The sequence below is a fragment of the Papaver somniferum genome, unplaced genomic scaffold (genome assembly GCF_003573695.1).
Source record: "Papaver somniferum cultivar HN1 unplaced genomic scaffold, ASM357369v1 unplaced-scaffold_79, whole genome shotgun sequence".
NCBI lineage: Eukaryota > Viridiplantae > Streptophyta > Magnoliopsida > Ranunculales > Papaveraceae > Papaver > Papaver somniferum.
Genome location: NW_020650859.1, coordinates 2,284,071 through 2,307,333, shown reverse-complemented (window position 1 = coordinate 2,307,333; position 23,263 = coordinate 2,284,071). Strand labels below are relative to the sequence as shown.

Genomic DNA, 23,263 nt, shown 5'->3' with positions numbered 1-23,263 from the left:
AAAATTTTAATAGCTAAAATTTGCAGTCACGAATTTTATCAAATTTTCGTATATTTATATAGTAAAAATACTAAAAATCTTTTAAAAGAATTTACTCCCTTCATCCATCAATAGGTGACCTAGCTCGAGTTTGCAAAATTCTTAAAGAAAAAAAGGAAATATGAGTATTTTTAACTATTTTTTACTATTATACCTTATCGATAATTATTAGTAAAATTTAGGAATGATCTATTTTTTAAACTACAATATTATAGTACGTATATTTGTAAATTTTATATCATTGAAAATCATTTTAAAGCACCTACGACATGAATATAAACATGACTATCGTATTATACATATTTCTTATTCTATCAATACTCAATTAAAAGGGTAATTTTAAAAATATCATATTTTTTATGATATAGGTCATCTATTAGTGTGACAAAATTTTAGAATGAATAGGTATTCCATTTAGGGATGGAGGGAATATTAAAAGAGAAAAAAAACTTAGTCACAATGTTTTTTAGGCACGTTAGAACGTTTTCACCCACGTTATAACCGTTAGATAGAAATTTCAGATCATAATTTTTTATTTATTTTCTGTTTAACCGTTGTCACACTCGTTATTTAAAAAAAATGCACAAAAAAACGTGTTTTTTTTCCTAAATAACGTATTTTTTGCCCCAAACGTACTCACACCCGACATAAATGTTATAACGGACACATCTAATACACGTGAACTGATATGTGACCCGATTTTCAAACGTTTTGTAATACCAATACACAACCCTCGTGCCCAAGTCATCTATATCTTTACTTCTAGTTCACCTCTCTCTAGTCTCCATAGTCATACATACCTGTAAAAAACTTCCCATTCTCAGATTAACCTTCTATCACACATTAAAAGAAAACAATCCAAATCTCCAATCATCCTAATCCCCCGTATATCAACCGTTCATAATCCGAACGACCTTACTAATCAAAAGTAAGTTATGTTAACTCACGACACTATCGGATAAGAATGGGTTGCACGGACGCGGGCTCAATAATGTGAACACAAACAAAGTTTCAAAAAACTAGGATACAAACATATTATGAAATTAGTAATGTTTTCCAACAATATATAAAAAATAAATTAAATTTCTCAACAATGCTAATAGATTATTAAAAAATAACAAATTAGTATAAGAATTAGTATATATACTAACAAAACAATACATATACAAAAAATTCAGATATTTTTGATAGACATTTATATTAAAATAGTTCATTCAGAAAGTAATACGAGACAAAAGGGTTTTTTGATTTTATTTTACCTATATAAGTGTGATGTCACTGGTGCATCTGTCCGGAAACATATGCGTCCAAGTATCGGACACGAATCTAACACAGACACATGACCATTTTAGACGTGTCTGTATTACCCGAAATAAGATAAACCCGATAGAACCCAACAAGCTGTCCCTTCATTCCCCGTGGGTCCAATATTAATCCATAATTAATCAACTTAACTAAAAGAAATATAATGAAATTTTGAATCAAAAGAAAGAAGAAATCAAAGTTCGATTAACCGATCCCTCTCTATCACACCGTCGCTTCAAATCCAAGAAAAAAAACCCAAAATCATAATCAAAATTCTAATTCCCTTTCGATTTCCTATAAGTAATTCGGGGGTTTCAAAGGATACAATCAAGGAAAATGGGGAGGGAAAACCGCCAAATTCCTCTGATATAGAAAACAACAACAAATTGTGATTCCGTCTTCTTTACAATCAAGAAATGATAATATGATACATCCACTATCAACAAATACACCATCAACAACTAATACACCTTCTTCTCTCAAACAGATGTTCTTAGTAAACCATTCAAGAGATGGTTTCCATGGTTGATTCCGAGTTTTGTGGTGATTAATGTGGTTTTATTTTTGATTACTCTGTCTATTAACAATTTCCCTGATAATTCGACTTCCTATATTGGGGGATTTTTGGGAGGTTTTCGTGTAAAGAGAATCTACTTCTTGGTCCTACTTCTAACAAACCGAAACATTCCCTGAAACCGAAATATTCCCTGTTGATGAAATTCGAGCAACTAATTTCAGACAAGTTTAAACCCAAATCTCGAACTTCAAAAACCTTTGAGCAACTGAAGTTTAGTTGCTTGAGGCGTATGCCAACTTAACATAATACTCTTTAGGATGGTTGAAATAACTTTAAAGCAATGAGATAATTTAGCCGCTAATGATAGTTGAAGCATATTTAGAGCGTCTCTCTTCAAATAACAGGAACAAATTTAAACAACGATAATGTTCTAGCATTTTAGGGGCCCCTCAAAAGGAATTAGGGGCCAACAATAAAAAATAAAATAGGGTCACCCAAACTTAAATTGAGTCACCCCTTATCTCACATATTTCTTAATAGCAAAATTGTCCTTATATAATCGAGAGATAAGTGCACAATTGGACATTTCACCTCCTTCCGTAAAGATGAAATTTTCAGGAAGAAGTTTGGGTAGCATTCGGAAGATAAAGACAATCGGAAGTTTGAGTAGCATTCGTAAAGAAGAAATTTTTAGGAAAAAGTTTGAGTAGCATTGGGGAGATAAATTACAATCGGAGGAGATGAAAATATCAGAAGTTTTAGTAGTTAACCAGACTTGCAAATATAGAGTGGCTCAAATCATATTTTGGAAAAAAATGAAACTTTTCGAATTTTGGACTTCGACATAATCGAAAGCAATAGTAGTTACCAGACCTCCAAATATAGACTGGCTCAAGAATCAGATTTTGGAAAAAAAAATGAAAACTTTCGAATTTGACTTGACATAACCAGAAGCAGTAGTAGTTAACAAGATTTCCGATATGACTGGCTCAAAAATAATATTTTGGAAAAAAACTCAAATTTTCGAGTTTTATACTAGTCATAATCGGAAGTCCAAGTAATTCATTTGACTTTTGAATATGTGTTGCTCCCAAATGAGAACCACCATGAGCGTTGGTATATAGAGCTTTGGACCACCATGAGCCTGGGCATATAGAGCCTTGACACTACTATATTCGAGGTTTTATTGTTACTCGAACCTCCGAATATAGAGTGGCCCAAAAATCAAATTTTGGAAAAAAATACTCAAATTTTCGAGTTTTATACTAGTCATAATCAGAAGACTCAATATTCATCCAATATGCAATGGATATTCAGTATCTGTTTAACGGATACCTAGTATTCGTTCCATTTCCCTTTTCTACGAGGGGATCAAATGTGATCCACTTTAAAGAGTAGGGAAGAAATATCCCTACTCAAATAGAGATATAAGAAATCATAAGACTTGGTTTTTTAGGTGTATCCCTATATTTGGGATGATAGCGTTCTGAACATGAAAATTGGGTATATCGGAGCTCGTTAAAATTAGAGGGTTTGAAGTTTTTCAATCTATTTTTGGTTTGATTTTTGTTCTCATAATGTGTTTTTACTTTTGGGTTTCTTTTAGATTCTCTTTATTTGAGCTTTAATTTTAGTTTTTCTTTATCCCATCTTCATGTAACAGGGGAAGGGTGTTTGGAGATGTGGCTCGGAGGAGACCTGACTAGGTCATTGAATCACTTTTTGCAAGTGCCATAATTCGGAGTCGCCACAAATTGGTTTTTTCCTCTGCACCTTTATGAATTTTTTGGAGACTCCTGACTTAATACCTCCTCCATAATATCTGCACAAAATTCATGAATCCGAGGATTAGAGTTTGAATAGGTGGGCTTCATACAATTAACAAATCAAAGCAACAAGCAATTTTAAATCTGAACAAGAAAACAGTCATCAAATGATTGATTTCCAAAATAAAATTCATCAATTGATAGTTAATTTGAATTCTTTGGACTTAAGTTTCAATAGATTATCAGGGAAAATCCCACAGTCTTTAACATCACTCGACTTTCTTAGGTTAACATACTACAATTCCAAGTGCTACCACCATAGGCCATGAGAGCAACTGCCCCCACATTCCCCTTAGCATACTACAATCTCAATTTAGCCTTCAAAATTACTAACTGATTAGAAAATACGTATTAAACAAACTCATGTTCACAATCCCTTGAATTCCATGAAAAATCAAACTTAAAAGATGGAGGCCGGGAGTAGGGACTTATTCTTATCGGGAGAGAATAGTAAAGATGCCCCGTTCTCTACGTCGGGATGATTTGTGCCAGAAAAAAATTGTCCACAAAATTTACAAACTTTTTATTCCAATTTGTCGGTTTGTTGGAAAATAAATGTGGAAGAAAATGCTCATTAGGATATCCTTCTCTTTACGCAAGAGAATAGTATTTCCGACCCCATGAGTCTGATGATGCATGTTTTCCTCCATTGACTGCACCTGTAAGTCTTTGAATCAAGCATGTCCACTCATTGTAAATGGACACTACTGCTAGGTAACGTCACTATGATGTTATTATCTCTAAAAGAAACTTCATCAAACATCATAGTGACGTTACCTACTTGAGTTGCTGATGTTAAAAACTATAAATACCACTCCATACCAGTGAACATTCTGCACATTTGATTTGTTATCAATTAGCCATGAATTCATTAAATGAGACTACTCAAATGACATCATTTCGTCTCATTGTCATCAATCTTCATTTTTTGTTCTGTTTATTGATCAGCACGGCTCATTTCACACTAACCTGTCATGGATGTCATGAACAGGATAGAAGTGCTCTCCTTGATTTCAAATCCTCATTGGAAGACCCTGCAAATCGTTTGGCATCATGGCAAGACAGCTACCAACATCAAAATTGTTGTAATTGGCTCGGAGTTGTATGTTCATATGACTCTTTTCGGGTCATCTCCGTCAGTCTTCGAAACACAGTCTATGAAAATTACTTCAGAGGATATGATGGTTCATTCCAATATAATCCACGAAACACTTCACTAACAGGTAACTTCCCTCCTTCCCTTTTTAGAATTCCTCATCTCGAGTATATTGATCTTGCCTTCAACGATTTCAAGGGAACACAAATTCCGCTCCATCTTTCCAATCTAACAAAACTTTCTCATCTTGATCTCTCCTACTCCAACATTGGTTCATCGATATCGACACAGTTTAACAACCTTTCATCTCTACATTACCTTGACTTATCTGGGAATTTTAACTTACGACCATCATCTGTAAAATGGGTGAGAGGGTTAGTTAATTTACAGGTGTTACATTTGAGTGGTATTGATTTATATACATTTTCACAAGAAATTTTGGGTGAGCATATATCTCATCTTTCCAATCTCAGAGATCTTGGTCTCTCATATTGCAGAATATCTAGCGCAACTTTTCCCAACTTTCACAATATAAAGCTCCTAACCAATCTCGACTTGTCTAGCAATAATTTCCAAGGATCCATACCAAAATCAATATCCAATCTAAAGCTCCTAACCTTTCTGGACTTGTCTAGGAATAATTTCCAAGGACCCGTATCAAGTTCAATCTGTGAGCTTATTTCTCTTCGAACACTTCATTTAGGAAGTAATAATATAACAGGAAGCATACCGAGTTGCATATCGAATCTTCATAACCTTAGTGTTTTTGATGTCTCTAATAACTCAATTGAGGGAAGCGTTTCATTGAAATCTCTGATTAACGATCTAAATCTAACAACCGTAGATCTGAGCTCAAATAGGCTTACTGTAGATATTGATCAAAATATCAGTTTGTACTCTAAATTCAAACTACAGGGTCTGTTTTTGAAATCTTGCAATCTAAAAGGATTGTTCCCTACTTTCATCTGTAAATTGAGTCATTTTTGGAATTTGGACTTGTCTCATAATAACCTGACAGGAGTTATTCCTTCTTGTATCTCAAAACTCAAAAATCTCGCTTCATTTGATGTATCAAATAATACACTCAGTGGTAAAATCTCAATAGAAATTGGAAAAAGACTATCTAATTATTACTCCATCAATCTAGCTGGGAATCAACTTTCGGGTTCAATTCCCTCTTCTATATGTTCCAAAAGTTCAAGATCTTCTCTTCAAATAGTTGACCTCTCAAACAACAGATTCTCAGGGGTTATACCAAATACCTTAGGGTATTGTAAAGATCTTCAATCACTAAACCTTGGGAGCAATAATCTCACAGGAAATATTCCAAATGAGATTGAAAAATTAGAATCATTGGGTTATCTTCAACTGCAGGACAACTATCTCGATGGTACTCTTCTCAACTTCATCAGTAAACTACCTTTGTTGAGAGTTCTTAACTTGGCGAATAACCAATTCGAAGGAAGTATACCCACTGAACTATTTGGTGCACAACACTCTCTCTTAAGTATCATTTCTTTAAGGTCAAACAATTTCAATGGATCAATCTCTGATGAAATTAATAATTTGAATCTACTGCAAATTTTGGACTTATCGCATAATAAATTCTCAGGCCATATTCCTAAGCAATTAGGAGGCTACTGGATGAATTTAACAGGCGTATCTCAATCTCTTCCGGATGTGTATGATATTCAATTGCAGATGGTGATCAATGGGATCATGTTGCAATTTGAAAAAATATACAGTTATACCTCGGGATTGGATCTATCTTGCAACATGCTTGATGGTAACATTCCAACAGAGATAGGTCGGTTAAGCGAACTTGCAAGGCTCAATTTGTCCCACAATTATTTTTCGGGTAACATACCTGCGAGTATTGGAGATATGTCTAACTTAGCTTCCCTGTACTTAAGTTTCAATAGACTATCTGGGCAAATCCCACAATCGTTAACATCACTGGACTCTCTTGGGGTTCTTAACCTATCTTACAATGAGTTGAGTGGTCAAATTCCAAAAGGCATTCACTTTAGCACGTTGGGTGGTGATGGCTGGGCTTTTGTTGGGAATGCATTATTGTGTGGAGAACCTACAAAGAATGTTTGTGAAGTGGAAGAAGACGGTAAAAAAGACGATCAAGAAAATTACCAAGAAGATACAAATGAGAAATTGATATTGTATAGTATTATTTCTTTGGGGTTTATATTGGGATTTTGGGGTCTATTCTTTGTAATGCTTATAAAAAAGGAGAAATGGTGGTTTCCATATTGGAGTTTTGTCGATTCTACTGTAGCTGTGATCATAAGATGTATTCAAAGTGAATAATTATAATATCACCGGTTTGTATTTCATCGAAAGCTCAAACTATGATGAATTTTCTTTGATTAAAAAATGTTGGGAGCCGTCTTACTTTTTCAAGGGAACTACTAATGGTGTCAACCCAATGACTTGGGACAAAGAATGGTGGTGACAACGCCAAATTTTTTATTATAAATTTGTCTCATTTTAATTCGTATATATGACTTGCCCCGACAATCGCGAAACTCCTATTTTCTACTGGTGTAAGATATGCTTATAATAAAGCTCTTTGGAACATCCTCTTTCCTTCAGTTGGTCTTCCAGATTTTGAAAGATTTCTCTTGCGGAGACAAACAAAAGTGAAAATCCTTCAAATTACTTGAATGTCTTATGTTCTTAATTCTTGACCTCACTTTCACAAAAAGATCAATAATACCGGTTGGATTCGTATTTTTGACTTGTGGCAGATTTAATAGCTTTAGAGTATAGGATCACACCCATAAATTTTAACATGATGAATGTATCCACCTTGCATATGAATTTGAAATCATCCCATGCACATATACGATATAAACATGTGGAATTGTTAATAATGTTGCTTTATGTACAGGATCACACCCATAAACTCATTTGGTTGTATGCTCTCTTCTCTCTCTTTCTCTCTTCTCTTTCTCTTGCCTTATTCATTTTCAGACAAAATTTAGAACGGAATTTCAAATGAAGGCTAAATTGTACCGTTAATTGCCCGTTATTTTACCGTTAAACGACTTTACGGCAAAATTTAGAACAGAATTTGATCGGAAATTCTAAGATCAAATGAACTCAACATAAATTGTTCCTACTAGGCATCTTCTAACAGATGCAAGTTCTGATTATCCAAGATACATTAAGAAAATAGATTCAGTATACAAAAAATAGAAAGAAGACTCTTTTAGATTTAAAACTTTGATCACAGACTGATACAAAAGACACTTTGTTACCCAAGACACTGAAGACACCTATCTACTAAGACATTGAAAAAAGCTACTGAAACCGAGTTACATTATGTTCTATTTTGATCCAAAAAGACACTTTAAGATTGATCAGTTTGCCTGCTTAGAACAGGTTTGAACAAGGATATGGTATAACTTTTTCAGTGAAGGTTGAGTTGTGACTACTACTACTACCCAAATACAAGCGTCGCCTACAGCTCTCGATTTTGGCTGATTTTCCTTGGTTTCTCTTTGATAAGTATCTCTACTCAGTCTTTTTGATTTTTTCTTGTGCTCTTAAGTTTGATAATTTCTGCTGCACTTATACTAGTTTGGTTAGTTTTCGAATTCAAGTCCAAATTAATTTCTACCGCTCTCGTTTAATATAGTTACAAGTATTTTCATTTCACATCTTTCTGCTAGCCTATTTCTTTTAGTTTATTCTCCGTGCAAGCTATTTTCTAGTACTGAGCAATTTGTTAGTCTTGCTCAATTGCTGCTCCTTTTGATCTCCCATTTTCAAGTTTTCCTAATTTTCTGTAATTCAGAGTTTCTCTTTGGTTGCTTCTTTTTTGTGGGTACTGTTTAGAACCTTAGACCTTGCCTCTTTTACTGATTTCTCAAGTTTTTAAAGCTTTATCTGTTTATCTATCTCCTTTTTTTCTTGTTGTTAGTCTCATCCGTTTTTTTCTTCTTGTCCCGGTGAATTATTTTTGGTTACAGGTTCTCTGGCATTTCTCGTACATTAGTCTTGACTAGATTAATTTCATTTTTCTGAATCCACTGCTAGTCTGTTAATTGTTTTTGTGGCCAAAAGCTCGCTTAAGTGTTTGGTCTGTGGTTTCTTGTGCCTGTTTGGCTGTGACTTTCACTTCAGTGTGCATCTTAAATTGATTTTAGCCTTTTTTAAATATAGAAAATGGAAATTCTTTGAAATGACTAATGAAGTTAGTTTAAAATTTAAAATTTATGTGTTAGTTTATCAAAATCCGCACGGTGGCGAGGGAAATATTTTTCAATTAAGAAAAACTAGTCTACAAGAAAAAAATATAGAAACAAAAACCATTGTGGGTCAACACCTACAAAATCAAATCAGACAACTGGAGGAGATGTTTACCGCACAAGCTTGTAGGAATAGGGTAAGTACAAACCTACAAGTTTTCAAATCCATGAAACAGCTGCTGCTAAAGATTTTTAAAATACATAGACTGGGTGCCTCAAAACCTGTCTGTTGGAATCACTGTACTACACTCAATTGTCTCATCACTATGATGGTTAGGAAGGACTAGGATTCAGTAAGAGATTTGCAGTTATTTCTCCTCATCTATAAGATTTCTTGGGTGGTTGAGAGTCTCTTCTCCATTGATTTCTTGGGTGGTTGAGAGTCTGCTTCTCCATTGAGGAAAAGAAGCAGGTTGAAGTGGTTACCCAAGTGCAGGAAAAAATTGTCAATATTAGGGGAAAGAATATCCAAAATGAAACACTCAAAAATTCTTTCACTTGGTCTGCACCGACTATTTTTTTCAAAGCAGGAGAGTCCAGTACAACCAGTAAGTGTACAAACCCGTTTGCCTTAGTTGATACTTTGACTTCACAACCTTTTGGTGAACAGAGTGCAACAAGAAATCCTAGTACTGCAATACATTTCACCAAATCAAAAACAGCTGTTGCAGAGAAGAGTAGTGGGCTAGGAACTAAGGATGTTGTTTCATTGCTTGGAAACAATGAGAAGTTTAAAGCCCAGGAAAAGCCCAGTCACAAAACCTAGAAAACAAATGATACGAAACACTCACCTTGCTTCCTCAGAAAAATCGAAGAAACATATGAGTAGCAGAAAAGAGAAAAAATCCCTAACTGATACTGTAGGAAAATCACCAGAAATTGATCCCTCTTACTTCTATCAAAACCTAACTTCTTATGGAAATCAACCCATCCACCCCCTGTTCAAGCCCTTTCAAAATAAAACCTTAACAACCTTCCTACCAAATCAAAATCACCACCTTCTGAAAAAGAAACCTCAATCCCATAAACCAGGGCATTGGAAGAGAGATGCTAGAGAAATCAGTAAGTCTGTTCCCCAGAACTCAGAGGAAATTCAAGGACAAATCAACGCGGAAACCACAATCCGTCAGAGAAAGAGAAAGGAGTCAATTGAAGAGTAGAACCCTAAGAAAATTAAATCTCAGAAGAAAGTGAGTGAAGAGGAGGAAACAAAATATGAAGCTGAAGCAAAAGCTAGGCCTGAAACTGCAGAAGTGGATATAATACAAACTGAAATTGAGGTTAGTACTTCCTTTAAAATTTCTTTAATTTTGAACGTGCTATATTTAATTTTGAATCAAATACTGTGGATTAGAAATCTGATTGTTTGCTTAAGGAGTCACAATATCACAGTTATATGTTTAGTCCTAGGAAAATTTCGATATCCATAAGTCTCTTGTTTTTGGAAGTTTATATATATGATTGATTGGAATTGCCAAGGGCTAGGTAGATTAGAAACCAAAAATAGCCTGATAGACATTCTAAACAAGGAAAATCCAGACATATTATTCCTTTCGGAAACAAAACAACAGAACATAGAGATGAAAAACATTATGAAACAAGTAAATGTTCAAAATTTCTTCCTAGTTCCACCTAGAGGTAAGGCTGGAGGCTTGTGTCTCATGTGGAAAAATAATGTTAAATTACAGATTGAGAATTATGCTTTCAACCACATAAATGCTAAAATTACAAATCATAATAATGACTTTAGCTGGACACTTACTTGCTTCCATGGGAGTCCTTACAAAAAGTTTAAACTTCAGTCTTCGAACATTATAAGCCAAATGGCAGACACTATAAACAATCCTTGGGTAATCATAGGAGAGCTAAATGTTGTTCTTCATGAAGAGGAAAAAAAGAGTAAATTTCCTTTTAGGAGAAAATAAGCCAAAATTTTCAATAACTTAATAACTGAATGTAATCTCATGGATTTAGGTTTCACAGGCTACACCTACACTTGGAATAACCATAGATAAAATGATCAAAATATAGAGCAGAGATTAGATCGGGGCATAGTAAACGATAAATGGAATAGGAAATTTCCTAACTCCAGCATAACACACCTTGTCCCTCTAGCCTCTGACCATGTTCCAATAAAATTGAACACTTATAATGAATGGAATGATGGCCCTACGCCTTTTAAATATTTCGGGGAATAGATTAAACATGAGGAGTGTAAACCATTAATCCTGAATAGTTGGAATAAAAACATTAGAGGGTCACCAACCCATAAAGTAAATAAGAAACTTTTAAATGTGAAACATATCTTGAAACATTGGAATATAACTAGTTTTGGAAACATCAGTAGTAACATTCAAAAGATAAAAAAAAAGATATGGATAAGACAAATAACACGGTAAACTAACCTAACAAAATAACTGACCTAGCAAACTTGAGACGCGAACTTGCTAAATGGTATGTTATAAAAGAAATTTTTTGGAAAGATAAGAGTAGAGCCCAGAATATTGCTTTAGGGTACAGAAACACTAGATTTTTCCACAATAGAGCTAAACATAGATTTAGGAGAAACAGAATCGAAAATCTTAAAGATGAAAATAATGTTTGGTTAAACACAAAGGAGGAAATTTCAGATTGTATAACAAGTCACTTTCAGAAAATTACTACTACAGTAAACACTGATATTGACCAGAGTATGATAAATCTTATACCAAATACTATATATCAAGAGGACAACGACATGTTGTGTGCTACTCCTCTGGGAAACGAGATCAAGAAAACTCTCTTCTCTATGGAACCGGATAAAAGTCCAGGACCGGATGGTTTTCCATCCAATTTCTTTCAACAGAATTGGGAAATTGTTAAAGCTAATTTAACTAACATGGTTCAAAAAATTTAATTACTGAGCACATTTCTAAAGAGATGAATGCCTCTTTCATCTCTTTAATCCCCAAAAATCTTAACCCTACAACTCCTGTGGAGTTTAGGCCTATAGCTCTAGCAAATACCTGTTATAAAATAATATCTAAGTTAATGGCAAGGAGAATGAAGTCCCTGCTTGAAAAAACTATTTCTCCCTACCAATCTTCCTTCATCCCTGGAAGGCAGATATCAGAAAACATTACTCTGGCACACGAATTAATCCATAAAATGAAAAATTCAAAATCAAAGAATGGTTTTATGGGCCTAAAAATTGATATGTCGAAAGCATTCGACAGGGTAGAATGAGACTTTTTAATTCGTATTATGAATAAAATGGGTTTCAACAGTAAATGGTGTAACTTGGTACACCAATGCATCTCGACGATGACTTTAGTTGTTCTTTTAAATGGGCTTCCGACAAACTTTTTTAAACCGACTAGGGGGCTGAGGCAGGGAGATCTGATATCTCCCTATCTCTTCTTGTTTTGTATGGAAGCGTTATCTAAAACTATTACGAATGTTGAGAATTTAGGGATGATCAAGGGTATAAAACTTGTTAATAAATCTCCCCCCATTAGTCATTTACTTTTCGCTGATGACTGTTTACTGTTCAGTAAAGTGAGTGTTGAAAGTTTAGTTAAACTTTTTAGAGATTTTAGTCTATCATCAGGGAAGCTAATAAATATAAACAAGTCGGGGGTTTTCTTTAGTTCCAAAACAGATTCAGATATTAGAAGACGGGTAAAAGACATCTTAGATGTTACTGCTATTCCCCTAACTGATAAATATCTAGGTTCGCCACTGTTTACTACCAGATCTAAAGTCGAATGTTTTGAACCATTAGTGGATACGATGAGAACCAGAGTTATTGGATGGAACAGTAGTGCCCTAAACAATACGGGGAAAACTGTTATGATAAAAAATGTCAGTACTTCTTTGGATGTGTATCAAATGAATTGTTTAAGATCCCAGTCAAAATTTGTGATAAGTTAATGGTGTGGAAATGGGGTTGCACACAAAACTTGCAAGTATACAAGGCCAAGTTTATAGAATAGAAGGAAAGCAGGGGAAAGTCCACAGGGAGTGGGAGCACTATAAGAGAAACCTAAGCTAATAATAGAGACAGTGAGCAAGACAAAGCAATATGGCATACAAAGTGGCAGAAGTAAAGAACCAAAACAGCAAGGTAAAGCAAAGCAGCAAAGAAAACAGCTAAGAACCAAGGCTTGGAAGCCAAGGGCAGAGGGAGATTTTGTGCACTGTTTTCAGTGCACAGAGACTACAAATTGCAAGACAATAGCTAAGAAATATAAACTGAATTTGAAGCAAAGCAAGACTGAAAATGTAAGTGACTGAGAAAGATATTGTGGCTAAGCCAAGGCTTAGATTCCACCTTGTGTCCTAATCAAATAACATATTCCTAGGTTGAAGTGAGTCCTATGCTTACAATAGAAAGGAAAGAAAAACAGCTTGCTAACAGAAATACCCCTAGTATTGACTGTCTTTTGACAGCACAATCAATCACAGGCAATCATAGCACTGCTTTCTTCTCAATGCTCAAGCAAAACAGGGCATATGGCATCCTATCCTAGCAATTTACCATTTGACAGTGCACCAAGGCTTCATCAAAGCCTCAGCTTGTTGCTAATTAGCTCATACTACACATGTTAACAGTATCAACATTCATCACATATGCTAATTGAAACATAACATACACACAACAATCAACTGTTAACTGCATAAGAAGACTGAAATTGGAATTTCATAATATTTTGGTTTAAATTCTCTCCTGGCTAGTCCAGAGATCATCCCCACTCCTCTCTCACACAAAACATTACAAATATATACTCCCCCTCTCAGAATTAGGGTTCCAACCCCTTTTCCCCAAAAAATAGAAAATTAGGTAAAATTGATTTACCTAATGTGTTGAGATACTCACTTCATCTCGTCGACCCACTCTCCAATTACTTCTTCTCGTTCATCTCATGCTCCAATTGTTGCTTTAACATCACTTATATCCCCAATTTCTCACCTAGGGTTTCAGTGAGAAGAGAGATGAGAAATTGGAGAAATTAGTGGTTGATAAAGAGATAGCATGTGATGGTGATGATGGGCTTAGGTCGGGGAAGAGGTGATGGTGGAGCAGAAGGTGATGGGTGAAGAGATGGAGGTGTAGCTAGTGGATGTGATGGAGTTGCAGAGATTTGGGGAGAAGAGAACTCGATGGATAATGAGATTAGGGTCTGTTTGTTTGGGGTGTAAGTGTTCGGTTGCTAGGGTGTGAAGCAGGTTCAACGGAGTTTGATGATCTGTGACAAGGAGCGATGGATGGGAAGATGGTAGGTGGATCCAACGGCGATACGGAGGTAAGCGTGGAGCGACCGTCGGATGAAGGGATGTAGCAAAACGGACGACCCAAGATGGAGTTAGGTGTTGTAGTGTTAAGCGGAAGTATCGAGGTTTGATGCGCAGGCAAAGAACCGACCGTAGGATGCAGATGCGATCCAATCTGACGATCGGGAATTGAGGCGGGTATGGATATAGAAAATGGGTTTGGGTAAGGGTTTTGGGCCTTGGGTATGCCAAGCCCATATCTTCTTTAAGAACAATTCTTCCTTCTTGAGCCCATTCCTAGCTTTTTGGACGTGCGCTCCATTCTTTGCGGCTTCCTTGTGTAATTCCTCCCGGCTTTTCACTACTTTTCTGCTCTTTTCCGCTCTGCTATTCATCCAAACTTTATTTATTACCTAAAAATGCAAAATTAAGTAAGAAAAATATTTATTCTTGAAAACAATGAAAATACAGAATATGGGATAAAATGTAGAATTACTGCACAAAAGATGAGTTAAATGCCAACAAAAAGGGATAAATATATACATTTATTTGGCACTCATCAAATACCCCCAAACCTGAATTTTACTTGTCCTCAAGTAAAACAAAACTAAGGAAATCCTACCTATACCACTGTCGCTGGTCTCTCGAATGCATTTAGCGTATGCACTAAGCCTTTTAAACGACTAAGTGTCCCTAGTGGACGAGTTAAGTCTCGTGAAGGTTTGCTTAGAACGTACCTACAAAGTTCTAGGTCAAAATATAAGCTCAGATTCCATCAAATGTGACATGTGCAAGTCAGTTTAAGCTCACAGCAAAATGGAGATGTCAATCTAGCTATCAAGGCACGATCCTAGCACTGATAACAAAAAAAAACATGTGATAAGAGTGTAAAGTGTATCTACACATGTTTCTAGAATGACCTGAAGTTATGACTACTAACCACCAAGAGATAGTTTTTAGGCTAAGAACCGAATTCTAAGCCAAGCTAGTTGTCCGGCTTTACGAGAATTGTGAATGTTCACCCAATGAGTTGGTGATATTTCAGTTTACCCGCGTTATACATCGATGGCTGCACCCTCCTTGCTTATTACAAGACTATTTACAACAAAAAGATGACTCTTTACATGACTCTTATTTACATTGATTACTCTCTTTTATTTTTGGAACAAGAGAGAATGAATGAAAACTGATATTTTTTTTTTTTTTTTTTTTTTTTTTTTTTTTAAAAAAGGACACTTTTGATACATAACAAAAGGAAACAAAAATTACATGACACTTTGCAAGAGGTAGCCCTTTTTGATGCACCCAGTTAAATTCGATGGTTGTCTTTCTTAATGTAACCTCCACCTTCTATCCCCAACCAAAGAACAAGCTAGTCAAGTTTCGTTCAGTATTCTAAAGTGATTGGCAATCGTAACTTCCTATCAAACACCTTGAAGATCGAGGCCATACATGTATTGGTAGATCGTGCGCGTGCAAATTTCTTATCACTATGTGAATTGTGCTAGAATCAGGGTGCCTAAATATCTAGACTAAGACTCCTAATAAAATACATATTTGCACAAGAGTCAACATTTCAAGGTAAATGAGCTCCATTTTTATGATTTTTTTAATTTTTTTTTATTTTTTAATTTTTTTTTTTGGAATTTTTCAATTTTTTCAAAAAGAAGGAGTTTTGTTTCAATTATGCAATTATCATGGTATCTACTCTATACCCCCAAACCTAAACTAAACATTGTCCTCAATGTTTCAAAATATGGAAAGAATTATAAAACAATATGAAGAGGAACATGCTGAGTAGAGTAAAAGGAGAGAGAATACCCGATTGTACGGCGAAGCTCGATTAAAACTCCGTTATTCAAGGCAAAAATCCATCATATTAGGAGTCACAATGGATGAGCACAAAATATAACAAAATTTAACTAACACATTATCTACAAGAAAATTTGGTTTTTAATGGGATTGGACTTTTTGGAAAAAATTTGGTTTTGTTGGGAAACATTTGGTTTTGATGGGAAAACGAAAAATTTTGGTTTTTAGGGAAAGATTTGGAAAACTTTTTGGTTATTTAGGGAAAGAGTGGACCAGTTTAGTCCACATAGACTGGGTCCTCCAGGTTGGTTGTTTCAATGTCGGGTGGAAATGGCTCAAGGAATGGCTTTAATCTCTGCCCGTTGACTTTGAAAACGTTCTTGTTGGAGACATCCTCCAGCTCTACAGCTCCATGAGGAAAAACTGTGCGTACTAGGTACGGACCCTTCCATCTGGAACGCAGTTTTCCTGGAAAAAGATGTAATCGGGAGTCATACAGCAAGACTTTCTGACCAGGAGTGAAGGATTTGCGCAGAATACGCTTATCATGAAACATCTTCATCTTCTGCTTATATAACTTGGCACTCATAAGCCTCATTTCTCAATTCTTCCAACTCGTTGAGTTGAAGTTTCCTTTGAATTCCAGCTTCGTCCAGAGAAGTTCAGCTCTTTGATTGCCCAGTAGGCACGATGTTCTAATTCCACAGGTAGATGGCACGGCTTTCCATACACTAGACGATAGGGGGACATGCCAATTGGTGTCTTATAAGCTGTTCTATAGGCCCACAAAGCATCATTCAATCTCAATGACCAATCTTTCCTGGACGGGTTGACCGTCTTCTCCAGAATGTGCTTAATTTCCCTATTAGAACTTCCTTGTCCACTAGTCTGAGGGTGGTACGGAGTAGCAACCTTGTGAGTTATGCCATACTTGCGTACTAAAGACTCAAAGTACTTGTTACGAAAATGTGAACCGCCGTCACTGATGATAGCTCTAGGGGTACCAAAACGTGCAAATATGTTTCCTTTAGAAATGAAAGTACCACCTTGTGGTCATTTGTTCTGGTTGCTATGGCTTCTACCCACTTAGAAACGTAATCAACTGCGACTAGGATGTACAACTTGCTGTCAGACATGGGAAATGGACCCATGAAGTCTATCCCCCAAACATCAAAAATCTCCACAATCAAAATGGGGTTCAATGGCATCATGTTTCTCCTCGAAATGCTTCCTAGCTTTTGACAGCGTTCACAAGCAACACAATAATCATGGCAATCCTTGAACAATGATGGCCAATAGAATCCACACTGCAAGATCTTTGCAGCGGTTTTCTTGGCACTGAAATGGCCTCCACATGCTTGGTCATGACAGAAAGATATCACATCTTTCTGTTCAGTGTTGGGGACACATCTCCTAATGATTTGGTCTGGGCAGTACTTAAACAAATATGGGTCATCCCAAAGGAAATGTTTGACTTCAGCCAGGAATTTAGAGCGGTCTTGTCTCGACCAACGTGAGGGCATCCTACCTGTAGCGAGGTAGTTAACAATATCAGCAAACCAAGGAAGGTCTGAGATAGACATCAGCTGTTCATCTGGGAATGATTCTCTAATCAGCTCAATTCATCAATAGACTCTAAAGTTAATCTAGACAAATGATCAGCAACCACATTCTCACAACCTTTCTTATCACGGATTTCGAGATCGAATTCCTGTAATAAGAGTATCCATCGAATAAGGCGAGCTTTAGCATCCTTCTTGGAAAGAAGATACTTCAAAGCCGCATGGTCTGTGTATATGATGATCTTAGACCCTATCAGATAAGATCTAAACTTGTCTAATGCGAAAACGACGGCAAGCAATTCCTTCTCGGTAGTTGAATAATTGAGTTGGGCATCATTAAGGGTTTTGCTAGCATAGTATATCACATATGGTAGTCTATCAACTCGCTGTCCTAAAACAGCACCAACAGCATAATCAGAGGCATCACACATGTTCGAACGGAATTCCAATCGGGTGGTCGGACTATAGGAGCGGTGGTGAGAAGGGTTTTTAATTCCTCCCATGCCTTCACACAAGCAGCATCGAAATTGAAGGCAACATCTTTGGAGAGAAGACTGCACAGAGGTCTGGAGATTTTGCTGAAATCTTTGATGAATCGCCGGTAAAAACCAGCATGACCTAGAAATGATCTGATCTCCTTCACAGAGCAAGGTTGTGGTAGATGTTGAATGAGGTCAACTTTAGCTTTATCCACTTCAATTCCTTTTTCTGAGATGATGTGTCCTAGAACTATTCCTGAATTCACCATAAAATGGCATTTTTCCCAATTTAGAACAAGGTTCTTTTCTTTACATCTGGATATCACGAGGGCAAGATGCTTCAAACATTCGTCAAACGAGGAACCAAAACAGAGAAATCATCCATAAAGATCTCGAGAAAACTATCTATCATGTCAGAAAAAATGCTCATCATGCAACGCTGAAAAGTAGCAGGTGCATTACACAACCCGAAGGGCATACGTCTATAAGCAAACGTCCCAAATGGACACGTGAATGTAGTTTTTTCCTGATCTTCTGGAGCAATGTGAATTTGGTTATAACCGGAAAAGCCATCTAGAAAACAGTAGTGACTGTGTCCAGACACACGTTCTAGCATTTGGTCAATGAAAGGGAGCGGGAAGTGATCCTTCCTTGTTACTGTGTTCAACTTCCTGTAGTCGATGCATACTCGCCATCCTGTGGTTGTACGAGTAGGGACTAATTCATTCTTGTCGTTCTGAACTACAGTAATGCCTGACTTCTTAGGCACAACTTGAATGGGACTAACCCATTTGCTATCGGGAATTGGGTATATGATACCCGCATCAAGTAGTTTCAGGATCTCTCCTTTGACTACATCTCTCATGTTAGGATTAAGTCTCCTTTGCATTTCCCTAGATGGTTTGGCATTCTCTTCAAGGTTAATGTGGTGCATGCAAATGGTGGGACTAATTCCTTTGAGATCTGAGATGGTCCATCCTAAGGCCTCTTTGTGTTCCTTAAGTACTTCTAAAAGCTTACTTTCCTGTTCCGTGTCTAAACATGATGAAATAATGACAGGTAAAGTATCAGAAGAACCTAGGAATGCGTACTTCAACGTACTAGGCAATGTTTTCAATTCAAGCTTGGGTGGCTCAACAATGGATGGAATAAGCTTGGAATCAGAGAGTAAGGGTGGTTCCACTTCATATTTCCTTTCAGTGACGTCCATTTGAGGTACAGATTCGAGCAGAGATAGGACGTCACTACAGTATGCATCATCATAGGAATCTGGGTTAAAGTTCTCCATACATGCTTGAAAGGGGTCGACGGATAGAATGTTAGTCAACGAATCTTGCATTAATCCTTCAATCATATTAACTTCATGCACATCATCATCATCAAGATTCACAGGTTGTTGACTAATATCGAACACATTCAATTCTACCGTCATGTTACCAAAAGACAGTTTCAACACTCCATTACGACAATTAATGATCGCGTTGGACGTAGCCAAGAAAGGACGTCCTAAGATGACAGGAATGTGACAGTCTGGGTTTTGTACAGGTTGAGTGTCTAAGACAATGAAGTCTACGGGAAAATAGAATTTGTCAACCTTGATCAAAACGTCTTCGACCACTCCACGAGGAATCTTGACAGATCGGTCTGCCAGTTGTAGAGTGATAGATGTTGGTTTCAACTCCCCAAGACCTAACTGCTCATAAACAGAATATGGCAGTAGGTTAACACTTGCACCTAGGTCTAATAACGCTTTATTGACCGTGTGTTCTCCTATAGTGCAAGAAATTGTTGGACATCCTGGATCCCTAAACTTGGGTGGAGTTTTGTTCAGAATGATGGAACTCACCTGCTCAGCTAAGAAAGCACGTTTTTGCACATTGAGCTTGCGCTTTTGAGTACACAAGTCTTTGAGGAATTTGGCATAAGCAGGGATTTGCTTGATTGCTTCAAGAAAAGGAATGTTGATGTTGACTCTCTTGAACAGATCTAACATCTCATTGTAATGGGTACTTTTCTGTTGATAGATCAATCTTTGAGGAAATGGGGCAACAGGAGAATGAGTTGGCAAAGGGACATTCACAGCAGTAGAATTGTCAGATTTTCCAACTTGCTCAGATTCTTTGGTTTTCTGGGGTTGTGGAGACAGCGTGGAATTTGTATCAGATTCATTAGGTTCGCCCACGTTGTTCTCGATGACTTTACCACTTCGGAGGGTGGTAATGGCATGGATTTGATCGGGTGAGGTTTCAGTGCAGGATGTTGTGCCTGTTTGAAATATCCTCTTTGGATTTTGTTGGGGTTGGCTCGGAAGTTTACCCTTTTCTCTCTCACATCACATTGATCCATCTTTTGATCTAGATTTTTCTGACTTTGCATCAAACTCTGGAACATTTCCTCTAGGGTGGATAATCTCTTGTCGGTATTGTGTTGAGGATATGATTGTTGTTGAGAGTTTGATTGTTGTTGAGGGTTTCTCGGGTGTTGATAACCTTGATTGTTCTGATATCCCTGATTGTTTTGATAGCTCTGATTGGGTTGAGATGGTCCTCCTGAGTGGGTCCTTTTGACCATGAAAAGTTAGGGTGGTTTCTCCATCCTGGATTGTAGGTCTGTGAATAAGGGTTATGCTCTGGTTTTTGAAACATGGCATGTGCCTGTTCAAGCCTAGATTCCTGGACTGCAAGCAAATCGGGACAATTTTGGAATTGATGGTTGGGGTCGTTACAAGCAGCACAAACAGACGAAGCGACATGTTCTCGGAGAGTAGTGGTGGAAGGTTTTGAATTTTTATGTAGTTCTAACTCTTCTAATCTCCTAACTATTGATGCCATGTTTGCTCTTCCCTCAAAATCCGCTTCAATCCTAAAAGCCTTTGCTTCGGATGTAGTCTTTCTGGTTTCACGGATGGATTCCCACTGTTGCGTCTTTTCAGCTACTTCAATCAAGAAGTCCCAAGACGCGTCAGCAGTTTTTCTACGAATAGACCATTACACATCGACTCAACCGTTGTTCGGGTGGACACATCTAGACCTTCATACAAAATTTGCACAAGTCTCCATTTTTCAAAACCATGATGGGGACATTGGAGCAATAATTCATTGAATCTCTCCAGGTATCTAGCTAAGGTCTCACCCTAATTGCACAAAGCTATTCAGACTTTGACGAATTGTCGCAGTCTTGTGGTTCGGGAAAAACTTTTTGAAAAACTCCTTTATGAGGTCATCCCATGTCATGATGGATTGAGGCTGTAAAGCATAGAGCCAGGCCTTTGCCTTATCTTTCAGGGAGAAAGGAAAAAGCCTTAACTTTAGGGTTTCGTCGGACATTTGAGTGAAACGCAGAGTTCCACAAATTTCCTCGAATTCTCTCACATGGTGGTACGGGTTTTCATTCTCAACACCTCTAAAAATAGGAAGCATCTGTATTGTGCTCGATTTCAGCTCATAATGGCCATTATCCTCGGGTAGCACAATACAAGAAGGTTGACTAGCTCTAGTTGGGTACATATAATCCTTGAGGGTACGGGGTTCTCCCATTGTTTCGGTTTGATCTGGGTTGTCTACCTCAGAGCTCAGAATTTCGATAGGTTCTTCTTGATTAATTCTAACAAGTCTGTTTGTTTGGTCTCTATAGGTCACAATCATGTCCTTGTAGGTTCCTCAACTAACATGTTGGTCAGACAGAGCAATCGGAAACAATTTTGGCCCACAAGGGTTATGAAGATTTGGTTTTGAATGGGTGTTGGACTAACAAGGGATTTTGGTTTTTGGTTTAAAATTGGGCTTTGGAAAAAAAATTTTGAACTAAACCTAGCATAAATTAGCACAACCCATAAAAGAAAATAAAAACAGTAATAATAATTAAGACAAGCCCATAAAAGAAAATGAAAAAGAAAAAGAAAAATAAAGACAAAAAAAATAATTACAGTCCCAAATAAAAAAAAGAAAAAGAAAATAAAGGAAAATAAAAATTATTACAATCCCAAATAAATAATTAAATTAATTATTACAAGCCCGAATTTGAATTTAAATGAGGCCCAAGTGGGTTAACTCATGGGTTAGGCTTACTTGATTTTTGGAGGGAAGCCTAGTTAGGCTTTTGGTCCCCTTTTAGTTGCACAGCCCAGTTGGGCTTTAGGATCGTCCTAAGCAGCTCACGTTCAAGCCCAGCAGCAATTGAAGTGACTCAGCAACACAGGCCCAGCAGAATCTGCAGCGAAGCCCAGCAGAAAAGGACAAGCCCAGGAGCAGAAGTTGCAAGCCCAGCGAAATTGAGATTACTAAGCCCAGCTCAGTTGGTTCAAGCCCAGCAACAAAGGTTGGAACAGAGCCCAGCGGCAGAGGGTGCACAAGCCCGGCAGAAAAGGAAATAGGCGAGCCCAGTTGACAGCAGCAGGCTTTGGCAGCAGCAGGCTTTGGCTTGGAAGCAACAGCACAGCACAGCTTGGCACCAGCAGCAGCAGCAGCAAGTATGCAATGATCACAGAGTGCAAAGATAGTCAGGCCAAGTATGGAGAAGGCACCAGCAGCAGCAGCACAGCCAAGGTGGTACCTGCAATGATCACAGTGCAATCAGTGCAATGATTGCAGGCAAGTATGCTAATGGAACTCAGCAGTGGCAACACCACTCCCCGGCAGCGGCGCCAAAAACTTGGTGTGGAAATGGGGTTGCACACAAAACTTGCAAGTATACAAGGCCAAGTTTATAGAATAGAAGGAAAGCAGGGGAAAGTCCACAGGGAGTGGGAGCACTATAAGAGAAACCTAAGCTAATAATAGAGACAGTGAGCAAGACAAAGCAATATGGCATACGAATTGGCAGAAGTAAAGAACCAAAACATCAAGGTAAAGCAAAGCAGCAAAGAAAACAGCTAAGAACCAAGGCTTGGAAGCCAAGGGCAGAGGGAGATTTTGTGCACTGTTTTCAGTGCACAGAGACTACAAATTGCAAGACAATAGCTAAGAAATATAAACTGAATTTGAAGCAAAGCAAGACTGAAAATGTAAGTGACTGAGAAAGATATTGTGGCTAAGCCAAGGCTTAGATTCCAACTTGTGTCCTAATCAAATAACATATTCCTAGGTTGAAGTGAGTCCTATGCTTACA

The 23,263-nt window shown here is 37.2% G+C and overlaps 1 protein-coding gene across 1 annotated transcript; it reads left to right on the top strand.

The window, feature by feature from the left end:
* The first annotated feature begins 4,549 nt into the window (after positions 1 to 4,549).
* On the top strand, positions 4,550 to 7,105 carry LOC113344643 (receptor-like protein 12). Its single transcript, XM_026588572.1, has one exon. It carries the CDS (start codon positions 4,550 to 4,552, stop codon positions 7,103 to 7,105), a length of 2,556 nt encoding a protein of 851 aa, XP_026444357.1.
* The last annotated feature ends 16,158 nt before the right edge of the window (positions 7,106 to 23,263 follow it).

Excerpts from the sequence above, each read along its gene's own strand:
- LOC113344643 (XM_026588572.1), top strand. The coding sequence starts at position 4,550 with ATGAATTCATTAAATGAGACTACTCAAATGACATCATTTCGTCTCATT.